This window comes from Hyperolius riggenbachi, chromosome 9, assembly GCF_040937935.1.
Source record: "Hyperolius riggenbachi isolate aHypRig1 chromosome 9, aHypRig1.pri, whole genome shotgun sequence".
NCBI lineage: Eukaryota > Metazoa > Chordata > Amphibia > Anura > Hyperoliidae > Hyperolius > Hyperolius riggenbachi.
In genome coordinates this window covers 195,083,976-195,105,424 of record NC_090654.1, presented here as the reverse complement: position 1 = coordinate 195,105,424, position 21,449 = coordinate 195,083,976, and the positions used below count along the sequence as shown (strand labels likewise).

Genomic DNA, 21,449 nt, shown 5'->3' with positions numbered 1-21,449 from the left:
TGCGTGACAGCCCCTGAAGCAAGACCTAGAGTTGGCAGAGTCAATTTGATGGAGGCGAAGAGGGGTAAAATATGTCCTATGGAGAATTCTCAATGAGACTTCGATGTGGGTGCTATAGAGGCTACCTTTGGCTAGGGTCGTGAAGGATTCTTCCCATTCCTCATTATTTAGCTCAAAGCCCAAGTCAGTTTCCCATCTTGTTATGAAGGGGGGTTTTTCTTCCCGGTTAGGTTGGTTTTAAATAGAGTAAAGTAGAGAGATTAGACCTTTTTGGAAGGGGTCAGATCTACATGTAACTTCAAAGTGTGTGAAGGGGTTATCTGGCTTGTGGACTGAGAAAGTACGCAGGTAGTGTAATATTTGGCAAAGCCTGAAATGTTCTGAAGGTGGAATGTTGTGTCTAGAGATCAGCTGCCTGCCAGTGGGTATTTTACCATCTATTAGAAAGTCCTGTAGGGTCTGTATATGGTGTGATAGCCACCAGGTGAAGGCACTCTGATTAGTACCACTAGGGAAATCAGGATTGTGCAGGATGGAGAGAAGTGGAGGCACTAGGGTTTGGAGCTTAAGCGGGTAGCGAACTTTATTCCAGAGAAGAAGAGTGTGATATGTCAAGGGGGAAATAGCCCTCAATTTTTTGTGGCCAGCGGTTGAGGCCCACAAGGACCCCTTCCAAGAGTATGGGAAGATCATTTCATTTTCAATTTCTACCCAAGCAGGCATCTGATCTCCCCCATAGATTAGGGGAATTTGAGCAATTTGGGAGGCAATGAAGTATTTTTTTAGGTGAGGAACGGAAAGGCCACCATCAGTCTTATGCAAAAACATACACGATTTGGGAATGCGTGTTTTTTTGTGATCCCAGATAAAGGCAAAGATTTTCTTTTGGAGTAAGATTAGGTCTCTCTGCATAAGAGGGATGGGTAATACTCTAAAATAATAAGTTAGTCTAGGGAGGAGGGTCATCTTGACCGCAGCTATACGACCTGTCCAAGATAGCTTATAAGTATGCCAAGCATCTAGATCTCTGATCAAACCTGGTATAACCCGGACATAATTCCATTCATACAATTTGGAATTAGAGTTGCATATGTTAACACCCAGGTATCTGAGGAAGTGTGGATGATATTGGAATTTAAATGTGGACGCAATTTGTGTAATCTCATTGTGAGAGATATTGGATGAGATCATTTCTGTCTTGTCCACATTTACTTTTAGACCGGACACTGTTTCAAATTTCTTGAGGGCTTGTAGTAGGTGGGGGATAGTTGAGGAGGGATTTTGGATTGTCATTAAAATGTCATCAGCAAACATGCTAAATTTGGGTTGCAGTTTGCCCAGGCCATAACCCTGAATGGTTGGATCCATGCGCAGGTGTGAGGCCAGAGGCTCCATGGCTAGCGCAAACAAGGCTGGCGACAGGGGGCATCCCTGTCGGGTTCCTCTAAAGATGTTGATTGTTGCGGGAGACTCACATGGCAGTTTAAGAGTTGCAGAGGGTTGGGAGTACACTTGTTCGATCAGATTATGAAAGGTGCCTGAAATGCCCAGTGTTCTGACCGTCGCTAGGAGGAAGGACCAGGTGAGGCTGTCAAATTCTTTTTCAATATCTAGACTAAGCACAACTAGAGGTTTTTTGTGAAGATTAGCATGTTGGATTAACAATAGTGTACGCCTGATGTTATCAGATGCCTGACGGTTTGGTATGAACCCCACCTGGTCCCTCCCCACCAGCCCGGGCAGAAATTTATTAAGACGGGCAGCCATAATTGCAGTTGGTATTTTGTAGTCTTGATTTAGCAATGATATGGGTCGGTAATTTTTAGCTTGTAATGAGTCTTTGCCTGGCTTGGGGATAAGAGTAATTTTAGCTTCCAGAAATTCAGGGGGGGGGGGGGGGGGTTATGAGATGATTTGGCTAGGAAATTTAGTAATTTAGTTAGTGGGGTTACTAATAAATCTCTGAATTTTTTTTATAGTAAGTCGAGGTGTAGCCATCCGGGCCAGGAGCCTTACCCTTCTTGAGGAATTTAATGGTTTCGAACACTTCCTCTTCCGAGATCTTAGCGTTAAGGGACTTAAGAGCTTCCGTAGTCAGCCTGGGAAGGGCGATTTGTCTTAAGTATTTTGTAGTTTCTACCAAGTGGTCACTGACAGGAGAATTATATAACTTAGAGTAGAAGGAATGAAAGGTTTGGTAAATTTTAGAGGGGTCACTAGAGATTTGCCCATTAGATAATTGGATCTTATGGATAGCATTAATCCTTTCCTGCTGTCTTAATTTTCTAGCTAGCCAGGCATCTGGTTTGTTTATGTATTTGTAGTAGCGTGCCTTAGTCCAGGTAAGGGCTTTCTCCACGTGCCTAGAAAGGATGATATCTAGCTGAAGGCGGAGATCTGCAATCTGTTTAGAGATAAATCTACTGGGGGACTGCTGATTTATGAGTATACGGTAAGTCTATGGAGCCTATGTTCTAGATTAGCTTGAGACTCAGTATTTTTACGATGCCGTATTTTAGCTGCTTTAATTAAATGGCCCCTGATTACTGCCTTGTGGGCTAGCCAGCAAGTAAGAGGAGAGATTTCTTCTGAGTCATTTTCAGAGAAGTAGTATTGGATCTTTTCAGCTATGTCTGATGCAACTGAGGGGTCCAATAATAAAGATTCGTCTAATCTCCAAGTGCGTTGAAGCTTCAGAGAGGAGTTCAGGTCAATCCCAAGCAGCAAAATATCATGATCTGACCATGGGACGTGGATGTGTCTAAGAAACAGGAGGGCCCTGATTAGTACGGTCGAAACAATAATATGATCTATTTTGGAAATAGAGCCGTGAGGTGGGGAAAAGTGGGGAAAAGTAAGTATAACTTCGTTTGGCAGCATAAAGCTCTCTCCAAGAGTCAGCTAGAGATGCTGCTTGAAGAGATGAGTTCAGGGAAGCCCGCTGAGATTTTGAGAGTTTACCAGGCGATTTATTGGATTTATCAAGAGAGTCATTTAGGGTCAAGTTGAGGTCTCCACACCAAACTATTTGTGCATTAATAGACAGGTCAATTTTGTTAAGGATGAGCTGGAAGGTTCTAAAAGCTGACTTAGGGGGGGAATAGCTGTTAATGAGATATACTTGCTGTCCGTGGAGGGTAGCTTTTATGATGATAAATCTGCCTTCTTGATCTATAACTGACTCTGAGATGTCAAGTGGAAGGGAATTATGAATCAGGATGACTACACCCCGGCGTTTAGAGGGGGCGTTTGATAGGTAGAATTTTGGATAATGGCGAGATAGATATTGAGGGAAAGATGATGCCGAGAAGTGAGTCTCCTGTAAACAGATTATGTCAGGTTTATGTTTTTGGTAGCCTAGAAACGCTTTTTTCCTTTTCTGTGGGACATTAAACCCCCTAACATTATGTGACAGAATTGTCAAAACCATTGATAAATTGAGAGAATAATGCTAGATTAATGAAGTGAGTATATGAGACAGCATGAGTGATAGAGTAGTTAACCCTGTTGGGATAGGAGTGCAGTAAGTTACCCTGGATTCTGGTGTATGGAGTATCTAGAGCAGCCTGTTGCGCAACAGGCCACGCTAGTATGTCACTTAGTGACATGATGTAAAGCCAGAGGAGATACATAATCCCCCTTAAGGCTTCTACAGAGGGACAACATTGCCTGACAGTCAGGAACATAGACCAACCATATAATAAACTGTGGATTTTATCAACCTCAGCAAAGGAGCGTGGGCATGGCCCAGACCCGAGCCAAAAGAAAGCAGTGGAAGCTGCGATATGTACCAGGGCGGGCCCGTACCGGGCGGAAGCCCACAAAAGCAAGGGAGAGGGGGAGGCCAGTCCCCCCCCCTCCCCCCCCCCAGGGCGCCCCCCCCCCGCACGGGCCAGCCCGCCTGAATCGGGCGTATGGGTCGAGTCTCCAGCCAAGCCCCAGCAAAGAGATCTAACAATTTTTATACAAAAGTCAAAACAGTTAACATCATGAAAAGGAAACCTTAATCAAACATAGTGAAATTGGAGAAATGTAAATAAAGTCCGGGCCCACAAGTACCCATAAACAGTAGAGATCCTTCCCTTCGTCCACCTAGGAGCCCAGGCCCAGGGGCCCGAAGGGCACCGGGGGGGGGGGGCAGGGGGGCACGAACCGCTACAGGCACCACCCCAGACTACAAACAAGCAAGGCTATAGTTCAACGCTGTGGTAACAATCATGTACAAAGCCAATGTCGCTTCCTAGGGATAGCACAAAAGAAGGGGAGCAACCCCTGTAAGTCTCGCATGGGCCCATAACGTGCCAAATAGAATGGCCGTAGTATAGCAGAGAGTCATAGTTGAGCTTAATGGCGAGAGGAGCTGCACAACTTGGAGGTTCCCAGGTTAAGATAGAGCACATGTATATACCTTAGGAAGCATGGTGGGGCTCGGGGGTGAGACAGTTGCAAAGCTGGAGTCTCATCGTGGAGTGCCGCGGTGGGCCTCAGCGGGTATGTAGGGTCCGGAAGCTACAGATAGGAGATTCAAGTCTAGAGACATAAGGCAAAAGGTGACTTGTGGTGATAGAAGTAATGTTTAAGGTTAAAAGTTACGTGCTAGGAGACCGACAGGTCACCTCAGACCACTCTCTCCGAGTCCTGGGCCCCCGCTGCGGTAGTGAGAGATTTTCCAGAGTTTCAACTGGGATGTTAGCCTCTTGAAGCACAGACTTGCCCTCCTCAAGGGTTTTAATGGAGTGAAGGCAATTTCCCAAGGTAAAGGTCAAAGCGAAGGGGAAATTCCATCGGTAGCGTATTCTTTCTCGGGTAAGTGAAAGAGTGATCGGTCTAAGCAGCCTTCTCCTTTGTAGGGTGACCGGGGACAGATCCGCATAGATATGTAGACGAAGGGACCCCAGGTAAGTCCTCCAGGTCTCTAGCAGCCGTCATGATCTGTTCCTTCATCTCCCCGTAGTGTAATTTTAAAATAACATCTCGTGGGGTGTTCGGGGTTTTCGGTTTTCCCAGGGCTCTGTGTATGCGATCGAGCCGCCACATCTCCGGGTCAACTTGTGGAAGGAATGCAGAGAACAAGTTAACAGCTACTTCCCTGAGGGCCTCAAAAGATTCGGGGAGGCCGCGGATGCGCAGGTTAGAGCGTCTAGCTCGATTTTCGTAATCCTCAAGCCTAGACTCCGCAGCCTCAACCCATGATTCGAGATCAGCAATACGTCGCTTGTCATCAGTAAGGGCATCTGTCCATGCGGTTCTCAAGGACTCCTACCCTCTGGCCTACTTCGTGTAGTTGTGCCGAGATGTCCTTTACCGCTGTGGCTAGCTCCGTTTTGAGCATTTTGCCGATATCAGCCAAGAGTTCCTGCCTGTCCCAAGGGGGAGATTGCTGGACTTTCCGAGGGGGCGTTCGTAACGAACCATCTGTCTGGCACTGCTTCGTTTTGGTAGAGGGAGGCGAGGTATTGCGTGACGTCCGCCATCTTGGTTGTACTCCTCGTGGAGGCCCGGGAGGAAGTAAGAGCTGGAAAAGTCCCTTGAGATCGTGCTTTCTTGCCTTTTGAGGATCGGCTTCCCTTCTGTGTCATATCATGCAAGCCGGGGTGCAGGTAGAGGGTCGAAGCATCCGTGTTAGCTATAGAAAAGGGTCTTTTGTTCCTGACTGCCGACGGAGCTCACTCAAGACACGTCATGCCTCGTGAGCGCCGCGCATGCGCCCCCTCATCCACAATTTTATAAATGCACTGGAACTAAAAAGAATTTTCACATTCAGTTGGGAAGTTCGAGTTAAAACATGTTTTATGAAAATTTAAAGTAAGTGCTGTAGACCATCAGTTTTATAATTGAAACTGTCTTACAAGGACATAAAGGAATCATTTGATTGCCTACTTCTCCTAATACCATGAAAGGATGCATTGTGGACATCACTTCTTGCACAAGGATTTGATACTTGGAGATTCTTTATGTTTTAAAGAAAGTGTATAATACTATTGAAAGTGCTACTGCTGATCTGCTAATGGCATTTTTTTATTCATCCACAGTTATCTTTTCTCACTCCTGCATACAGTCTCTTCTCTCAACTCCTTTCCAAAATGTAATCAGTACTCACCTACCCTTAAATCCTTCTAAAGGAGGTTTAAGCAAGCATATAATCTGACCTAGGAGTATCCAGCCAGTTGTGTATCCATCATTGTCTTGTCCTCTCTACAGTAAGGATGCCTGTACATTACTTGATAAGTTTATCAAATCAGAAGTGAATTGATGCCCCAACATGACTGCCCGATTGATCTTTCAATCCATTTCTGGCCAAAATCTCTCAAATGGGTCAATTGTAAATGATGGAAAAACCTTGGTCGCAAGGGCTTGATCAGGTGTGGGGCTGTAACGGAGTTCGATATAACGGATTAGCGGTGGCCAATGGACCCCATGGCAGTGTCCCCGCATCCGCTGCCTGTCACTGTGAACTCCTGTTTCATGTGACACAGGCACATGTTGTGACGTCCGCGTCCCTACACGTGTCGAGTAATGTAGTACAGGCACTCGTGATGATGCAGAACAACTGAGGAGGCCCGGAGTCACATTGGCCTCTAACATTTAGCACGGGGGGCACACTTATACATTGGGGGGGGGGAGGGGCTGGCAGGCAGCAGCATGGCGGTTTCCAATAGGCTTCATGCTGAAATCTGTTTGAAATCAATGTGCGGTGTGTGGGCACAGGCAATCAATCCCTCTCTATCTAAAGGTGGAGCTGGCCATACATCCCATATATACATTATGCACCCCTGAAACGTAATTATTTGTAATCGTAATTCTATCCAGTTTTGCTAGGATAACACTCAGTGGGTCTCCATGTGGTACCCCTTTGGTTCATTTCTGTACTGTATGTTACCTGCACCTCCCTTGTTTGTCCATGTACGCTGTGTGTATTCCCTATATTGTACAAAACTGCAGAATGTGATAATAATAATAATAATGTTATACTTCTCCAGATTTAAGGAGGATTTTATCCAGGAAGGTGAGATTGGAGGCCACTGTGAGTTGGACTCTCAGAGGTTGCAGTCTCAGGGTCATCGGAAGAGTCCTCTACAGTCTTGGTAAGTGTGCCCCTACTTAAATAGCTATGCAGAACATGTTTGAACTGTTTATGCCTTGGATACCCTCTAAGGTAGCATAACCGCAATATCTTAAAGTGAATCCGAGCTGAAGCTTGGTTTCAAAACAAGATCTTACACTGAAGAGTGGGAAGCCTCAGGATCCTATCGAGGCTTCCCTCGCATATCTAAAGCCCCCTGTTGCAGAGCACAGCCCCCCTCCACATTGGGGCCATGTAGCTCCACTTCCTTATTCATGGCCGCGCTGTAGCCATGCAAGCCCACCTGCTCATGCGCAGTACCACTGAGCCCGCGGGTCCGTCTCACGGCGCATGCGTGGACGGGCTCGGTCTGTTATTGCATGGACATGAATAAGGAAGAGGAGCTGTGCGGCCCCAATCTTATTAGCGGCAATGCCTTGTCGCAAATTTTCCGGGGGACAGTGCTTGGCGACGGGATATTAGAATGCAGAGGGAAGCCTCAATAGAATCCTGAGGCTTCCCTCTCTGAAGGTAAGTATCTAATTTGTGTACCCGAGCTTCGGCTAGGGTACACTTTAAGTTTATGTAGGCTTTTGTAACCTGTCTCCAAACTAACTCTCCCCTCCCCATGTGTATACGCACTTACTTCCTAGTCTCTCTGATAATTGTATACCTAACCATTACCTTCTCCGTCTCTCGGGCTGAGCCCTAACATTGACTCCCTTCCTGACCCCCCTAACCCTGTTTTTTTACAGTCCTAACTTTCACCTTGTTCCTAACCTTGATGCTTTCCCACTCGAATACTTATCCCTAACCTGACCTTTCACTTACACTCAAAGCTGCTGTTTACCCAATTTTTTTTCGTTGGCCTTCTCTGTCTCCTTGTATATTGGCATTAATGCCACAATACAACAAAAAATTGCATAAGCGCATTAATTCAGTGGTAACCGAGTCACATGACCACTGCTGAGCTCCATAGCTTCAAATCTCTTTGTTGGCTGTGTTCTGAGGCCTTCTGGAACGGCTGACACGGCTGAACTGCCACTCCTCTCAATCAGAATGCAGGAGGGAGATTTGTTGCACAACACACCCCCCTTCCACTGGGGACAAAGTATTAGCAGCAGATCAGCACGTTGCAGCTTTCCATATTTGGCAAATGGAAGGTGTACCATGATTTGGCTACAGGAAGGAGCAGTGGTTGTCACATTACAGACATTGTTTAACAAAAAGTTATGTATATAGAAGCTTTTTATTTTTAGTACAGTTTTACAAGAACTAGATTACAAGGATAGTGAAGATCCCCTCAATGTAGTAAGAATAGTAGGGACTTAAAATCTAACCACGCTTTTAAAACACTGCCTAATCTTATCCTATTTCCTGATTTACCATGATCACTAAGGGCCCATTTCCATTGGCTGTTTGTGCTGCATCTGCGTTTTTACCAAATGCATTCTAGAGCGAAACTCATTCACATTTTGCCTCAAGTCTCATTCAGTGGAAATGGGTCCTAATCTAACCAATTAACATCTGATTACCATAACCTTACCCCAGTGGCCCGTACACACGCTAGATTAAAGTCAGCTGAGGCGGTCAATAATGACTGACTCAGCTGATGATCCAGCGTGTTTACAGTATATAAAATGTATCAAAACGCTATAGCTAAAAAGAAATAAAAAGTCCAGACGGAGTACGCTACCACAAGGTCAGGCACAACCTAGAAAACTTGTACACAATTGTTTAAGTGCACATCCTAATTCACATAAAAGTCCACATGAAAATCACATAAAAGTCCGCTTATGCAGTATCTTGGTTTCTCGTGCCACCATCACCATGGACACCCAACAGTAAACAGACTCACCAGATGTATTGGCCACTGCTAGACTGGCCAACCATGCACAAATCCAGGAGCCTCAGTACTTCAGGATCCTGGTACCACTTTAATGCTGTCCCTTTAGGCTACCATCATTCTCCACATTATCCATGCATATTACCTCAAAGAAATAGCCTGCATAGCGTAACTCCGTATAACACTTAAAACTTTAATTATAAAATTGCACTCACATTCTCCAAAGATATTGCACACATAGAGTTTTACGGGCTCTCCCACGTTGCCTGCTAGGGCTCCGCTTGTATTGGGTCCTCCAGCTCCCCCTCCACTCAGCTTGCAGACACCACCGCCTGCACCGGCCTTTCACTTCCTGGTATGTCCAACCTCCCGCCCGATCTATTTCGTCACTCCCTCGTGACTCATCAGGGGCACCTGTGTTTACAGTAACACCCAGCCAGCCATCATCTCGGCCGATCAATGGGCAATCGCTTTTTACTCCGCACCTGCCGGGTAAACTCACGTCTGCACCACTCGCTAGGCACTCTGCCCCCTGCATTGCCACAGAACACATCATAGGCTAACTGTGCCTCTGGACAGCCTTGGCCTAGCAATCCCAATCCCTGTTGGGCGATATCAATCCAGCAGGTGTACTGACCAAATGCCTAACACCACATTTGCTCTAACCTTCCTAAGCAGATAATTTAGCAGCACCTTCTTGTTGTCTCCCCTGAGAAATGCTTTTGTGTGGCTCCTTAATCCAGATTAATGGTGGGTGCCACAGGTTTAGCCACTCTATATAAATATGACTTTTTGAGCTGCACACTGGCCACCATGTGTCCACAGTTTAGTGTGCCTGGAATTCAAATTCAAAGAGCAGTTCCAGGCAACAGAACAGCTTTCCCATTCACATATAGCTTCTCGGTATTACTCAATAGTACTGAAACTATTACTCACCAATGTATCTAGCAGTCATTATACTGCTTTTCTCTGGACTTTTATGTCTCAGATTTAATCTCTGACGTGCCTGTTGTAGATCATGCTGAATAAAGTGTGAGGATGTCATTATGTGACCCCACCGCAGGTCATCTGATGGGGCAGCTGCATACAGATGCAGTGCATCATGGAGTGTCACTTTCACAGCATTTAAAGCCCTGCTGAACTAATTGTAACCTTGTGTTGCTTCATATGATGGAGGTTTTTTTCTCCCAACAAAGAAGCATTTTGTAATTAACCACCTGAGGTATAAATCAAAGTCAGATTGTAAAAGTCCTAATTAATTTCTTTTACCTGCTGCAGACAGAAATCCAATGTCAGTACTGCCGTTCCATTTTAGCTGCAATTGATTAACGGCTTGAGCTGCAGGCTGCTGCACTTGCAGGAGGGTGTGTGAATTTTCATGAGAACTTTTTAAGTGGAAGCCTCAAATACTGTTATCTGTGTGGAAGAGAAACTGCATTCATTTTCACTGACACACAAAGTAGCATTGGTGGGGCCATCCAATAGGAAGTAAGTATTTCCTGCTTGGGTGATGCTCTTGTTTCCCATTGGTTTGCTGGATTGTCTTGGCTGGAAGACACTATAATTTATACAACATAATACTGCTTCAGGAACATGACTCCAATCCTGGAAATTCCGAGAAGCTAAATGAGTGGAGGAAAGGTTTAGATGCTGTGAGAATGAATTAAAAAAGGTTTGTGCTGTGGAATAAGATGGCTCAAAATCCCTGTGTTTATACAAAAGAAGTACCTTGTAGTAACCTATAGGATTTCACTTTGTGCAGAATTCTAGTTGCTATAGTTCATAAAGGGACGTAGTGGATAGCACGTTTGCTTTTCAGCACTGGCTCCCTGGTTCAAATTCAACCCAGGGCACTATCTGCCAGAGTTTGTATGTTCTCTCTGTGTCTGTCTGGTTTTCTTCCGGGCACTCCAGTTTCCTCTCACATCCAAAAAAAACCAGACTGATAAGTTTTAAATGGCTTCCCCTAAAAATGGGCCCTGGACGTATGACTATGCTAGAGATTTGATTGTGAGCCCCTCTGAGGGACGGTTAGTGACAAGAATATATACCTTGTAACCACTTCGGAAGATGTCAGCACTATATAAACACAGTCACCTCTCCTCTGTCGATCGACATAGGCTATTCCCCCTTCTAATACAGAGTTCCCCAAACATATCCTCAAGGCCCACCAACAGTACATGTTTTGCAGAAAACCACAAACATGCACAAGTGACGTAATTAGTGTCTCACCAGAGCTAATTAACTACCTCTATGGATTTCCACAAAACATGCCCTGTTGTTGAGCCTTGAGGACAGGGTTGAGGAACACTGCTCTAATACACTCTCTATTGCCTTTTTATTGTTACAATGGTGGAACAGGAGTGCCAGAAGAGCCTGATACACTTAGCTGTTCCCTAGCATGGTTTGCACAAGGACATCATTAGGTGGGTTTCCTGCTTGGTACTCTAGGGATGCAATAGAAAGGGAAATGGAGTGGCCACCTCACAAGTATAAGTATTGGGGAGGCTATTTGGGGACAGTAATGCTACTCAGATGCTGCCTTACTGTCTTTTTAGTTTGAGTTGGAGAGTTTAGAAGCTTTCTTCAATGCCACCTGAATCAGAGGGCAGGCTGGACAAAATTACAACTTGACTTTCCACTAATAGTTAAAACCCCAATTTCCGCCACCAACAGAGATTGGCTGATTCCAGATAAGTGTAGTTTCTGGTTGCTTGAGAGAGCCTAGCTAAAAAAAACAGTACTATACCCCACATTTTATACTCCCCATAAACTCTGTATTAATGTTAAAAACAATAATTAAAAACAAATTAAGACACAGGTCAGGCTTAAAGAGAATCTGTATTGTTAAAATCGCACAAAAGTAAACATACCAGTGCGTTAGGGGACATCTCCTATTACCCTCTGTCACAATTTCGCCGTTCCCCGCCGCATTAAAAGTGGTTAAAAACAGTTTTAAAAAGTTTGTTTATAAACAAACAAAATGGCCACCAAAACAGGAAGTAGGTTGATGTACAGTATGTCCACACATAGAAAATACATTCATACACAAGCAGGCTGTATACACCCTTCCTTTTGAATCTCAAGAGATCATTTGTGTGTTTCTTTCCCCCTGCAGCTATCTTCCACTGAAGTGTCAGGCTGTTTCTTCCGGCAGAGTGCAGTACAGCTCTGCCTGTATGTAATTCCTCAGTATGTGAAAGCCCAGCCAGCTCAGAGGAGGATTTATCCAGCTTGTAAAAGATAAGAGAGAAGAGAGAAGCTTCCCTAATCTAGATAATACACAGGCAGTGTGCAGAGAGGGGCCTGGGGGGGGGGGGGGGGGGGGGAAGCATCACAGAACCACAACACTGAAGAACTTGGCAGCCTTCCAGACACAGGCTGACAAGTCTGACAAGAGAGAGATAAGTTGATTTATTACAGAGATGGTGATAGTAGAACGTGCTGCAGTAAGCCAGAACATATTAGAATAGCTTTTGGAACTTGTAGGATGATAAAAAACAGGATGCAATTTTTGTTACGGAGTCTCTTTAAAGTGGACCTGAGATGAGCAGTAAAAAACAATTTGCGCCAACTGGCCGAAGTTATCGGAACCGATAATGGAGCATCCAGAAGGCAAAGGTCAGTAAGGGAGCGATCAGGCCGAAGGTGGCTAGAGGAAGCCCCAGGTATGTATGAATTTTTTTTTTTTTTACTGCTTATCGTAGGTTCTGTTTAACTTAAAATGTCACAGACTTAAAATGTAAGAGATGTTTATTACTGTATAAATATAAAGAAGTGTAATAGTAGATTTAAGCATCCTGAAACTCCAGTATTGATAACGGAAGTTTTACTGTATGTTGTAATTCTTGCCTATACAGCGGGATGTTAAAGTTTGGGCAACCTTGTTAATCGTCATGATTTTCTTTTATAAATCGTTGGTTGTTAAGATAAAAAATGTCAGTTAAATATATCATATAGGAGACACACACAGTGATATTTGAGAAGTGAAATGAAGTTTATTGGATTTACAGAAAGTGTGCAATAATTGTTTAAACAAAATTAGTCTGGTGCATAAATTTGGGCACCACAAAAAAGAATTGAAATAAATATTTAGTAGATCCTCCTTTTGCAGAAATGTACAGCCTCTAAACGCTTCCTGTAGGTTCCAATGAGAGTCTAGATTCTGGTTGAAGTTATTTTGGACCACTCCGTCCTCTTTACAAAATATCTCTAGTACATTCAGGTTTGATGGCTTCCACGCATGGACAGCTCTCTTTAACTCACACCACAGATTTTCAATGATATTCAGGTCTGGGGACTGAGATAGCCATTCCATAACGTTGTACTTGTAAGGAGGACAGAGGCACCAAAAGAATAAAAACATATCTAAAAGTTTTAAAATTCCTCAGGAGGCGGTGGTGGACTCGCCTCCCCGAAGTAGACATGATACTGTCGATTTTAGTACAAACAAATTTATTTATATACGCCAACATACAATGCAACGCATTTCGCAGGTATATCCCCGCTTCTTCAGGCAATAACGAAAAGGAGTACACAAAGGGCAGTCTTAAGGTCACGATAAGCGCCTCTGATGATCGTGACCTTAAAGAGAAACTCCAACCTAGAATTGAACTTTATCCCAATCAGTAGCTGATACCCCCTTTTACATGAGAAATATGATGCTTTTCACAAACAGACCATCAGGGGGCGCTGTATGACTGATTTTGTGCTGAAACCCCTCCCACAAGAAGCTCTGAGTGCCGCGGTACTCTGGGCAAACTGCCACAATGTAACAATGTTCACAGACAGGAATTAGCTGTTTACAGCTGTCTGTAACAGCCAGAACAGCTAGGAGCAGTTACATAACCTGCCCACAGTAAAAATGTCACCATGTAATAAATGTCAGAATGTAAATCGGGGAGAGGAAAGATTTTACAATGAGCAAACACTGACTAAATCATTTATACATAATTATTGTAAAAATGAAGCACTTTTTTTACTACATTATTTTCACTGGAGTTCCTCTTTAAGACTGCACTGTGTGTACTCCTTTTCGTTATTGCCTGAAGAAGTGGGGATGTACCTGCAAAATGCGTTGCATTGTATGTTGGAGTATATAAATAAACTTGTTTGTACTAAAATCGACAGTATCATGTCTACTTCGGGGAGGCTAGTCCACCACCACCTCCTGAGGAATTTTATAACTTTTAGATATATGTTTTTATTCTTTTGGTGCCTCTGTTCTCCTTATAATATCAGTTTCCACCCCTGGTGGAGGGGTCGAATCCCCTTTTCTTCTCCTAATCTACAGAGAGCAACATCTTAATCCTAAACGAGGACAGGTCTAATCTCCTCACCTGCCTATACAGTGGTTGCCTATACGGTAACCCTGACTTGTGAGTATATCAGTCATATAATTTTCCATTTACCCATTACTCTACTTACTACACTATATTGGGTTCTCGGTGTTCCTTCTTTTTCTAATAACGCTGTACTTGTTCATCTGCATGAATGTCTTAGTGGATTTTAAGCAGTGTTTAGGGTCTTTGTCTTCTTGAAGGATCCAGCCCTGGCGCAGCTTCAGATTTGTCACCAATTCCTGGACATTGGTCTCCAGAATCTGCTGATACTGAGTGGAATCCATGCGTCCCTCAACTTTGACAAGATTCCTAGTCCCTGCACTGGCCACACAGCCCCAAAGCATGATGGAACCACCACCATATTTTACTGTAGTTAGCGGGTGTTTTTCTTGGAATGCTGTGTTGTTTTTCCTCCATGCATAACTCCCCTTGTTATGCCCAAATAACTTAATTTTAGTTTCATCAGTCCACAGCACATTATTCCAAAATGAAGCTTGCTTGTCCAAATGTCCTTTAGCATACCTCAAGCAGCTCTGTTTGTGCTGTGGGCGGAGAAAAGGCTTCCTCTGCATCACTCTTGCATACAGCATCTCCTTGTGTAAAGTGTGCCGAATGGTTGAACGAAGCACAGTGACTCCATCTGCAGCAAGATGATGTGATAGGTTTTTGGTGCTGGTTTGTGGGTTGACTCTGACTGTTGCCACCATTCGTTGCTTCTGTTTATCCAAGATTTTTCTTGGTCTGCCACTTCGAGCCTTAACTTGAACTGAGCCTATGGTTTTCCATTTCCTCTATATGTTAACTGTGGAAACAGACAATTGAAATGTCTGAGACAGCTTTCTGTATCCTTCCCTAAAACATGATGGTGAACAATCTTTGTCTTCAGGTCATTTGAGAGTTGTTTTGAGACCCCCATGTTGCTACACTTCAGATAAAATTAAGAGGTGGGAAACGTACAATTGACCCCCTTAAATACTCTTTCTTTTAATTGGATTCACCTGTGTATGTAGGTCAGGGGTCTCTGAGCTTACCAAGCTAATTTGAGTTCCAACAATTACAGTGATGTGATGTAGGTTTTGAGCTTTTTTTCTCACTAAATAATAAAAACCATCATTTAAAACTGCATTTTGTGTTCAATTATGTTATCTTTGACTAATAGTTAATGGTTTTTGATGAGCAGAAATGTTTAAGTATGACAAACATGCAAAAGAATAAGAAATCAGGAAGGGGGCAAATAGTTTTTCACATCACTGTAGTTCTAAAGGTTTTGGAATCCATAACATGACAAGAGTGTCCAAATGTATGCACCTGCCTAATTTTATTTAACCACTTCACCACTGAGGGGGTTTACCCCCTGACCACCAGAGTAATTTTCACCTTTCAGCGCTTCTTCCATTCATTCGTCTATAACTTTATCATTACTTATCACAATTAAACGATCTATATCTTGTTTTTTCCACCACCAATTAGGCTTTCTTTAGGTGGGACATTATGCCAAGAATTATTTTATTCTAAATGTGTTTTAATGGGAAAATAGGAAAAATGTGGGAAAAAAATTAATTATTTTTCAGTTTTCGGCCATTATAGTTTTTAAATAATGCATGCTACTGTTATTAAAACCCATGAAATGTATTTGCCCTTTTGTCCCGGTTATAAAACCGTTTAAATTATGTCCCTATCACAATGTTTGGCGCCAATATTTTATTTGGAAATAAAGGTTTTTCAGTTTTGCGTCCATCCCTAATTACAAGCCCATAGTTTATAAAGTAACTGTGTTGTACCCTCCTGACATAAATATTTAAAAAGTTCAGTCCCTAAGGTAACTATTTATGTATTTTTTTTTTATTGTACATTTTTTAATTTTTTTTTTATTACAAAAAAAAAATAAAATTTGGGAGTGTGGGAGGTAATGAGTTAATTTTTTGTGTAAAAGTAATTTATTTGTATGTGAAAAATGTGTAGGGTGTAGTTTTACTATTTGGCCACAAGATGGCCACAGTAACTTTTTGTTTTAATGCGACCTCCAAGCGTCCTTCCGGAAGCTTGGAGGAAGTACTTGGAGGCTGGGTAAGTGTTTACTTTTCACAATGATCGCGCTGCTCATCGGAGAGCAGCGGATCATTGCGGGGCTTAGATCAACGAGCGGGAATGGATTTTCCCGTTCATTGATCTCCGGGCGAGCGGGCGGCGGCGTGTTTACTAGGGGCGGGCGGCGTGTTTACGAGCGGGAGCGCGGGCAGCGGCGGGAGTGCGCAAAGTACGGATTTCTCCGTCCCTGGGGGTTAAAGGATGGAAAAAGGGACGGAGAAATTCGTACGGGCGGGGGTAAAGTGGTTAAACAATTATTGCACACTTTCTGTAAAGCCAATAAACTTCATTTCACTTTTTAAATATCACTCTGTGTGTCTCCTATATGATATATTTAACGTACATTTTTTTTTTTATCGTAACAATCAACGATTTATACAGGAAAATCATGAGGATTAATTTAGATGTCTGCTTAGAGCTTATTGAATTGGAAGCCTTATCCCATGTCCTGTAAATGAAGTCACAACTTAGATGTGTCTTTTTTTCTTATCCCAGGTTTGCAGAATTGCAGACGTACAGCTCTTTACCCTTCAGGCCTATAGAAGATGGGCACTGTGATGTTATAATTGATAAACCAACATATTTCATGAAGCTGGATGCAGGTAAACCTTCTCTAAGGTAGCTAAGTAAATGTCAACGTTGTGCTATTTGTTAGGGCTTCTGTGTTATATTTTTGTTTCTTTAGCCTGAATTTACAGGCTTCATATCAGTGTTTGATCTTTGTTCTTAAGATAAGTGTTAAATACCGTATTTTTCGTCGTATAAGACACACTTTTCTCCACCCCAAAATGGGGAGAAAAAGTCCCTGTATCTTATACCTCAAAGGCAGGGAATCCCCGACTTACGAACACCCGCCGATACGGCCCTCGCCACGTCGGGAATTCCTTGCCTGTGCCTCCGCTATCCCCCTTGTATCTCGTGTCCCCCCTCCATGTGTGCAGCGGATTACCCAATACATTGTGCCATGAGGACTGCAGACGCTCATCTTCTCCATTCCACTTCTTCTAGTGCGCGGCTTGTACTGATTGCGTCATCAGTAGCCGCGCACAAGAGGAAGCAGCCTGGAGACAACTGGTGTCTGCAGTTTTCGTGGCGGCATGTATTAGGTAAGCTGCTGCCATTGCACACATGGAGGGGGGGCATGAGATACAAGGGAGATAGCGGAGGCACGCGGGGGGCACACAGAAGGACATATGGGGGAGGTTGGGCACACAGAAGGACACATGGTGGAGACGGGGCACACAGTAGAACACATGGGGGAGACGGGGCAAGCAGGAGGACACATGGAGACATGGGGCACACAGGACACATTAGTCACACAGGAAGACATATGGGTAGACATGGGGGACACAGGAGGACACCATTTGGGGATAACATGTACAATATGCTCCTGGAACATGGACTCACCAGGTTTAGTATATATTTTTTTCCCCTGGTTTCTGCCCTCTAAACCTGTGTACGTCTTATATTCTGGAGCGTCTTTTAGGGCGGCAAAGACGGGACTCACTGAGCCTTATTTGCTGGTGTGGAGATCATAAGGCTGCATTTACACAGATGCCTCCACAGTTCTGACTTGCCAAGGTACAAGCGTCATCTGGTTCCTATATACTGCTCAATCACGCAAGTCATGGATGCAATCGCACCCCTCACCAATGTTCGCCCACACCGTGTCAGTCGCCAACCCTGCCTGACCAAAGCTACTAAACCGCTAAAGGGGAGCTCTAGGGTAGCTGAACGCCGTTGGAGAAAAACTAATACTAATGAGGATTTCATTACTTACAAAAAAGAGTTGAACAAGTTTAAAACCGCTCTCTCTTCTGCAAAACAATCATACTTCTCCTCCCTCATATCCTCCCACTTGCACAATCCAAAGCGCCTGTTCAGTACTTTCAACTCCCTTCTCCGTTTACCCCCTCCTCCTCCTCCTTCATGCTTGTCAGCTGAAGAATTTGCAACATACTTTACAGATAAAATTGCAAAAATCCGTAGTGTGTTTTCCACATAGACATCTCCACTCCTCTTGTTGACTGCTCTCTTTCCAGTTTCTCTCCACTCTCCGAACATTCGCTCTCTTCCCTTATCTCCAAATCCCATCTAACCACCTGTTCTTTGGATCCTATCCCATCACATCTCATTCCACAGCTATCAACATCCCTCATCCCTGCCCTAACATCGCTGTTTAACCTATCCCTCTCCACTGGAATTTTTCCATCCTCACTCAAGAGGGCTGTTGTAACACCACTACTTAAAAAACCATCTCTAGACCCCACCGAACTTGCTAACTACCACCCAGTGTCACTTCTCCCATTTGCATCTAAATTACTTGAACGCCACATTCATGCTGAACTAAGTCAGTATTTATCTGCAAATTCCTTGCTTGATCAGTTCCAGTCTGGCTTCCGGCCAAACCACTCCACGGAAACAGCCCTCACTAAAGTAGCTAATGATCTCCTCACAGCTAAATCCAAAGGCTATTATTCCATACTCATCCTTCTAGATCTGTCATCAGCATTCGACACTGTCGACCACACTCTACTCCTACAGATCCTTTCATTTATAGGAATAAAGGACCTCACTCTCTCCTGGATATCTTCCTACCTCACTGGAAGGTCTTTCACTGTTTCTTATTCAGATCAGGCCTCCTCTTCACATCCTCTCTCTGTAGGGGTACCTCAAGGCTCTGTACCTGGGCCCCTCCTCTTCTCCATCTACATGCACGGTCTTGGTAACTTATACCACCTATATGCAGATGATACACAACTGTACCTCTCAGCCCCAGACCTTAACTCCCTAACCAGCTCCTGCCACTTCCAACTGAAAAACATAGCACGTATCCAACCTTTTCTCTCCCATGACATAACCAAAATGTTAGTACATGCTCTTATTATATCTCGATTGGACTATTGTAATATATTGCTTGGTGGACTTCCAACTAACCGACTAGCACCGCTCAATTCTGTACTGAACTCTGCTGCTCGACTCATTCATCTCTCGCTCTTCCTCTGCTGACCCTCTCTGTCAAGCTCTTCACTGGCTACCAATTAATAAGAGGATTCAGTTAAAACTCTTAACCCTAACCTACAAAGCTCTCCACAATCTCTCTCCCTTGTACATCTCCTCACTAGTCTCCAGATACCAACCCAACCGCAATCTAAGGTCTGCACACGAGCTTCTTCTATCCTCTTCTACATTGAATCAGTCTGTATTTACATTTCCTGGGGTATACGTGCTCCGTATCTTTCCTCCAAGTCTTTTTTTGCTACAATTACCTCCTCACATTCACGTGTACAAGACTTCCCACGTGCCTCACCCCTCCTCTGGAATGCCCTTCCACAACACATCCGCCACTCTCCCACCTTTGAAATCTTTAAACGCTCCCTCAAAACCCACCTTTTCCGACAAGCATATTCTCTAGCTTTGGCCATGCACCCACTAAATAACCTAATTACGCACTGCCTGTACATATACTGTATACTTCCCCACCTCTTGTTTCCACCCCATTCCTTTAGATTGTAAGCTCGCAAGGGCAGGGCTCTCACCCTTTTGTGTCATGGAATGTTATTAATTTAATTGCTTGCACACTGTTAGACATATATACATTTTAGTCTTCATGTTAAATCAAATTGTAATCAGCAGTGCTGTATCTTGTATCAGTGTTCATATTTGATGTATATCACTGTCTGTATCATTATGTATCCCTTGTTTGTTTTCTTACATTGTACAGCGCCACGGAATATGTTGGCGCTTTATAAATAAATAATAATAATATATCATACAACTGCACAACATGACACCTGTTGACATGCTATGCTTCCTGTGCTTGAGAATCACTTCAACAGTCTTGTCACCTAGAATGATTTTTGGAGATGCATATGGGCTGCAGTTTGGAAATGATCGTACTAAAGACAGAATTGTCCCTGGCTGAGCAGCGTGTACTGCACAGTAAAGAGGGGAGGGGGAGAAGGGTGAGTGTCTTTGTGAGGCTGAACGTTCTTTTTAAAGGACCTAAATTCTTTCACATATAGAAATGCACCCTGTGTATGTATTTCAAGAGTTTAGCCTGTCTTAAGCTGGATCCACACGGTGAGTTCGCGCACTCGATTTCCCGCTCAATTCCCATCGATTCGTTTATTTCCAATATGTCCGATTTGGATTTCGATGGATCGTTAGGTTGATTTGGCATACTCTGCACGCGAATCGACCTAGCAATCCATCGAAATCCAAATCGGACATGTTGGAAATAAACGAATCGATGGGAATCAAGCAGGAAATCGAGTGCGCGAACGCACCGTGTGGATCCAGCATAATTCCCCCTGATCTGTGACTAAGCATAAGTTGTAATTGGATCCACCAGCTGCCTGACACAAATACAGGATGTTAACCCTATGTGTGCCTCCATGAAAGCAGTAATTAGATAGATTGCAGATTTATTGCAGGATTTGTATCGGCTGTAGCAAAAAAGTATTTTTCTGTAGAGGTTATTATGCTGTTGTTTCTTTTAGAACTGAGAGCACATTCTGAGTTCAGGTCCGCTTTAAGGTTCTACAGGAAACAACAAGTATTGGGAATAGTGATCCGACCGGACGGACCTCTATTAGGGGGCACTTGTTTTGTTTTCCGACTAAAGCATCAACAGTAATCATTTCAGCTGAGGGAAATCTAGTGTGTTTACAGCGAAGCAACATGCTAACTTAATTTTTTTTTTTTTTTTTGTATCTGACATTCTTCATTATGTTCTGCTGACACTTTTATCATTATAAAGTCCTTTTCAATAAAACCTTATTATGCAAGTTCATGTTTTAATTTACAAATAAATATATTTTTTTAGTGCTAAATGCAATTAGAACAAATGTACTCTGATACCACTATTCATTCTCTTTAAAATGGGATGCCATTTTCATAAAAAAAAATCAAATACAGTACCATTCCCTCAAGGGCAACTGTGTAATGCAGAGATTGGAGCAACCATTACCATTAACTTCTCTCTTTGCCTTGTGCTCTAGGAAGTTGTAATCCTGTAGCCGTGAGCAAGCATGTAGCATTGTGAATTCCCAGGGAAAGTGACTAGCACTGGCTACATGAATATTCTGACTGCAGAAAGAAATTTGGA

The 21,449-nt window shown here is 43.5% G+C and overlaps 1 protein-coding gene across 2 annotated transcripts in view; it reads left to right on the top strand.

Annotated features, from left to right (window-relative positions):
• Positions 1 to 21,449, top strand: part of EOGT (EGF domain specific O-linked N-acetylglucosamine transferase) — a 185,136-nt gene that overhangs the window by 143,362 nt on the left and 20,325 nt on the right. For both annotated transcript variants that reach the window (XM_068253834.1, XM_068253833.1), the window contains exons 6-7: positions 6,981 to 7,085; positions 16,835 to 16,941. In XM_068253834.1, coding sequence (XP_068109935.1) covers positions 6,981 to 7,085; positions 16,835 to 16,941 — 212 coding nt within the window. The remainder of the gene's footprint in view (positions 1 to 6,980; positions 7,086 to 16,834; positions 16,942 to 21,449) is intronic.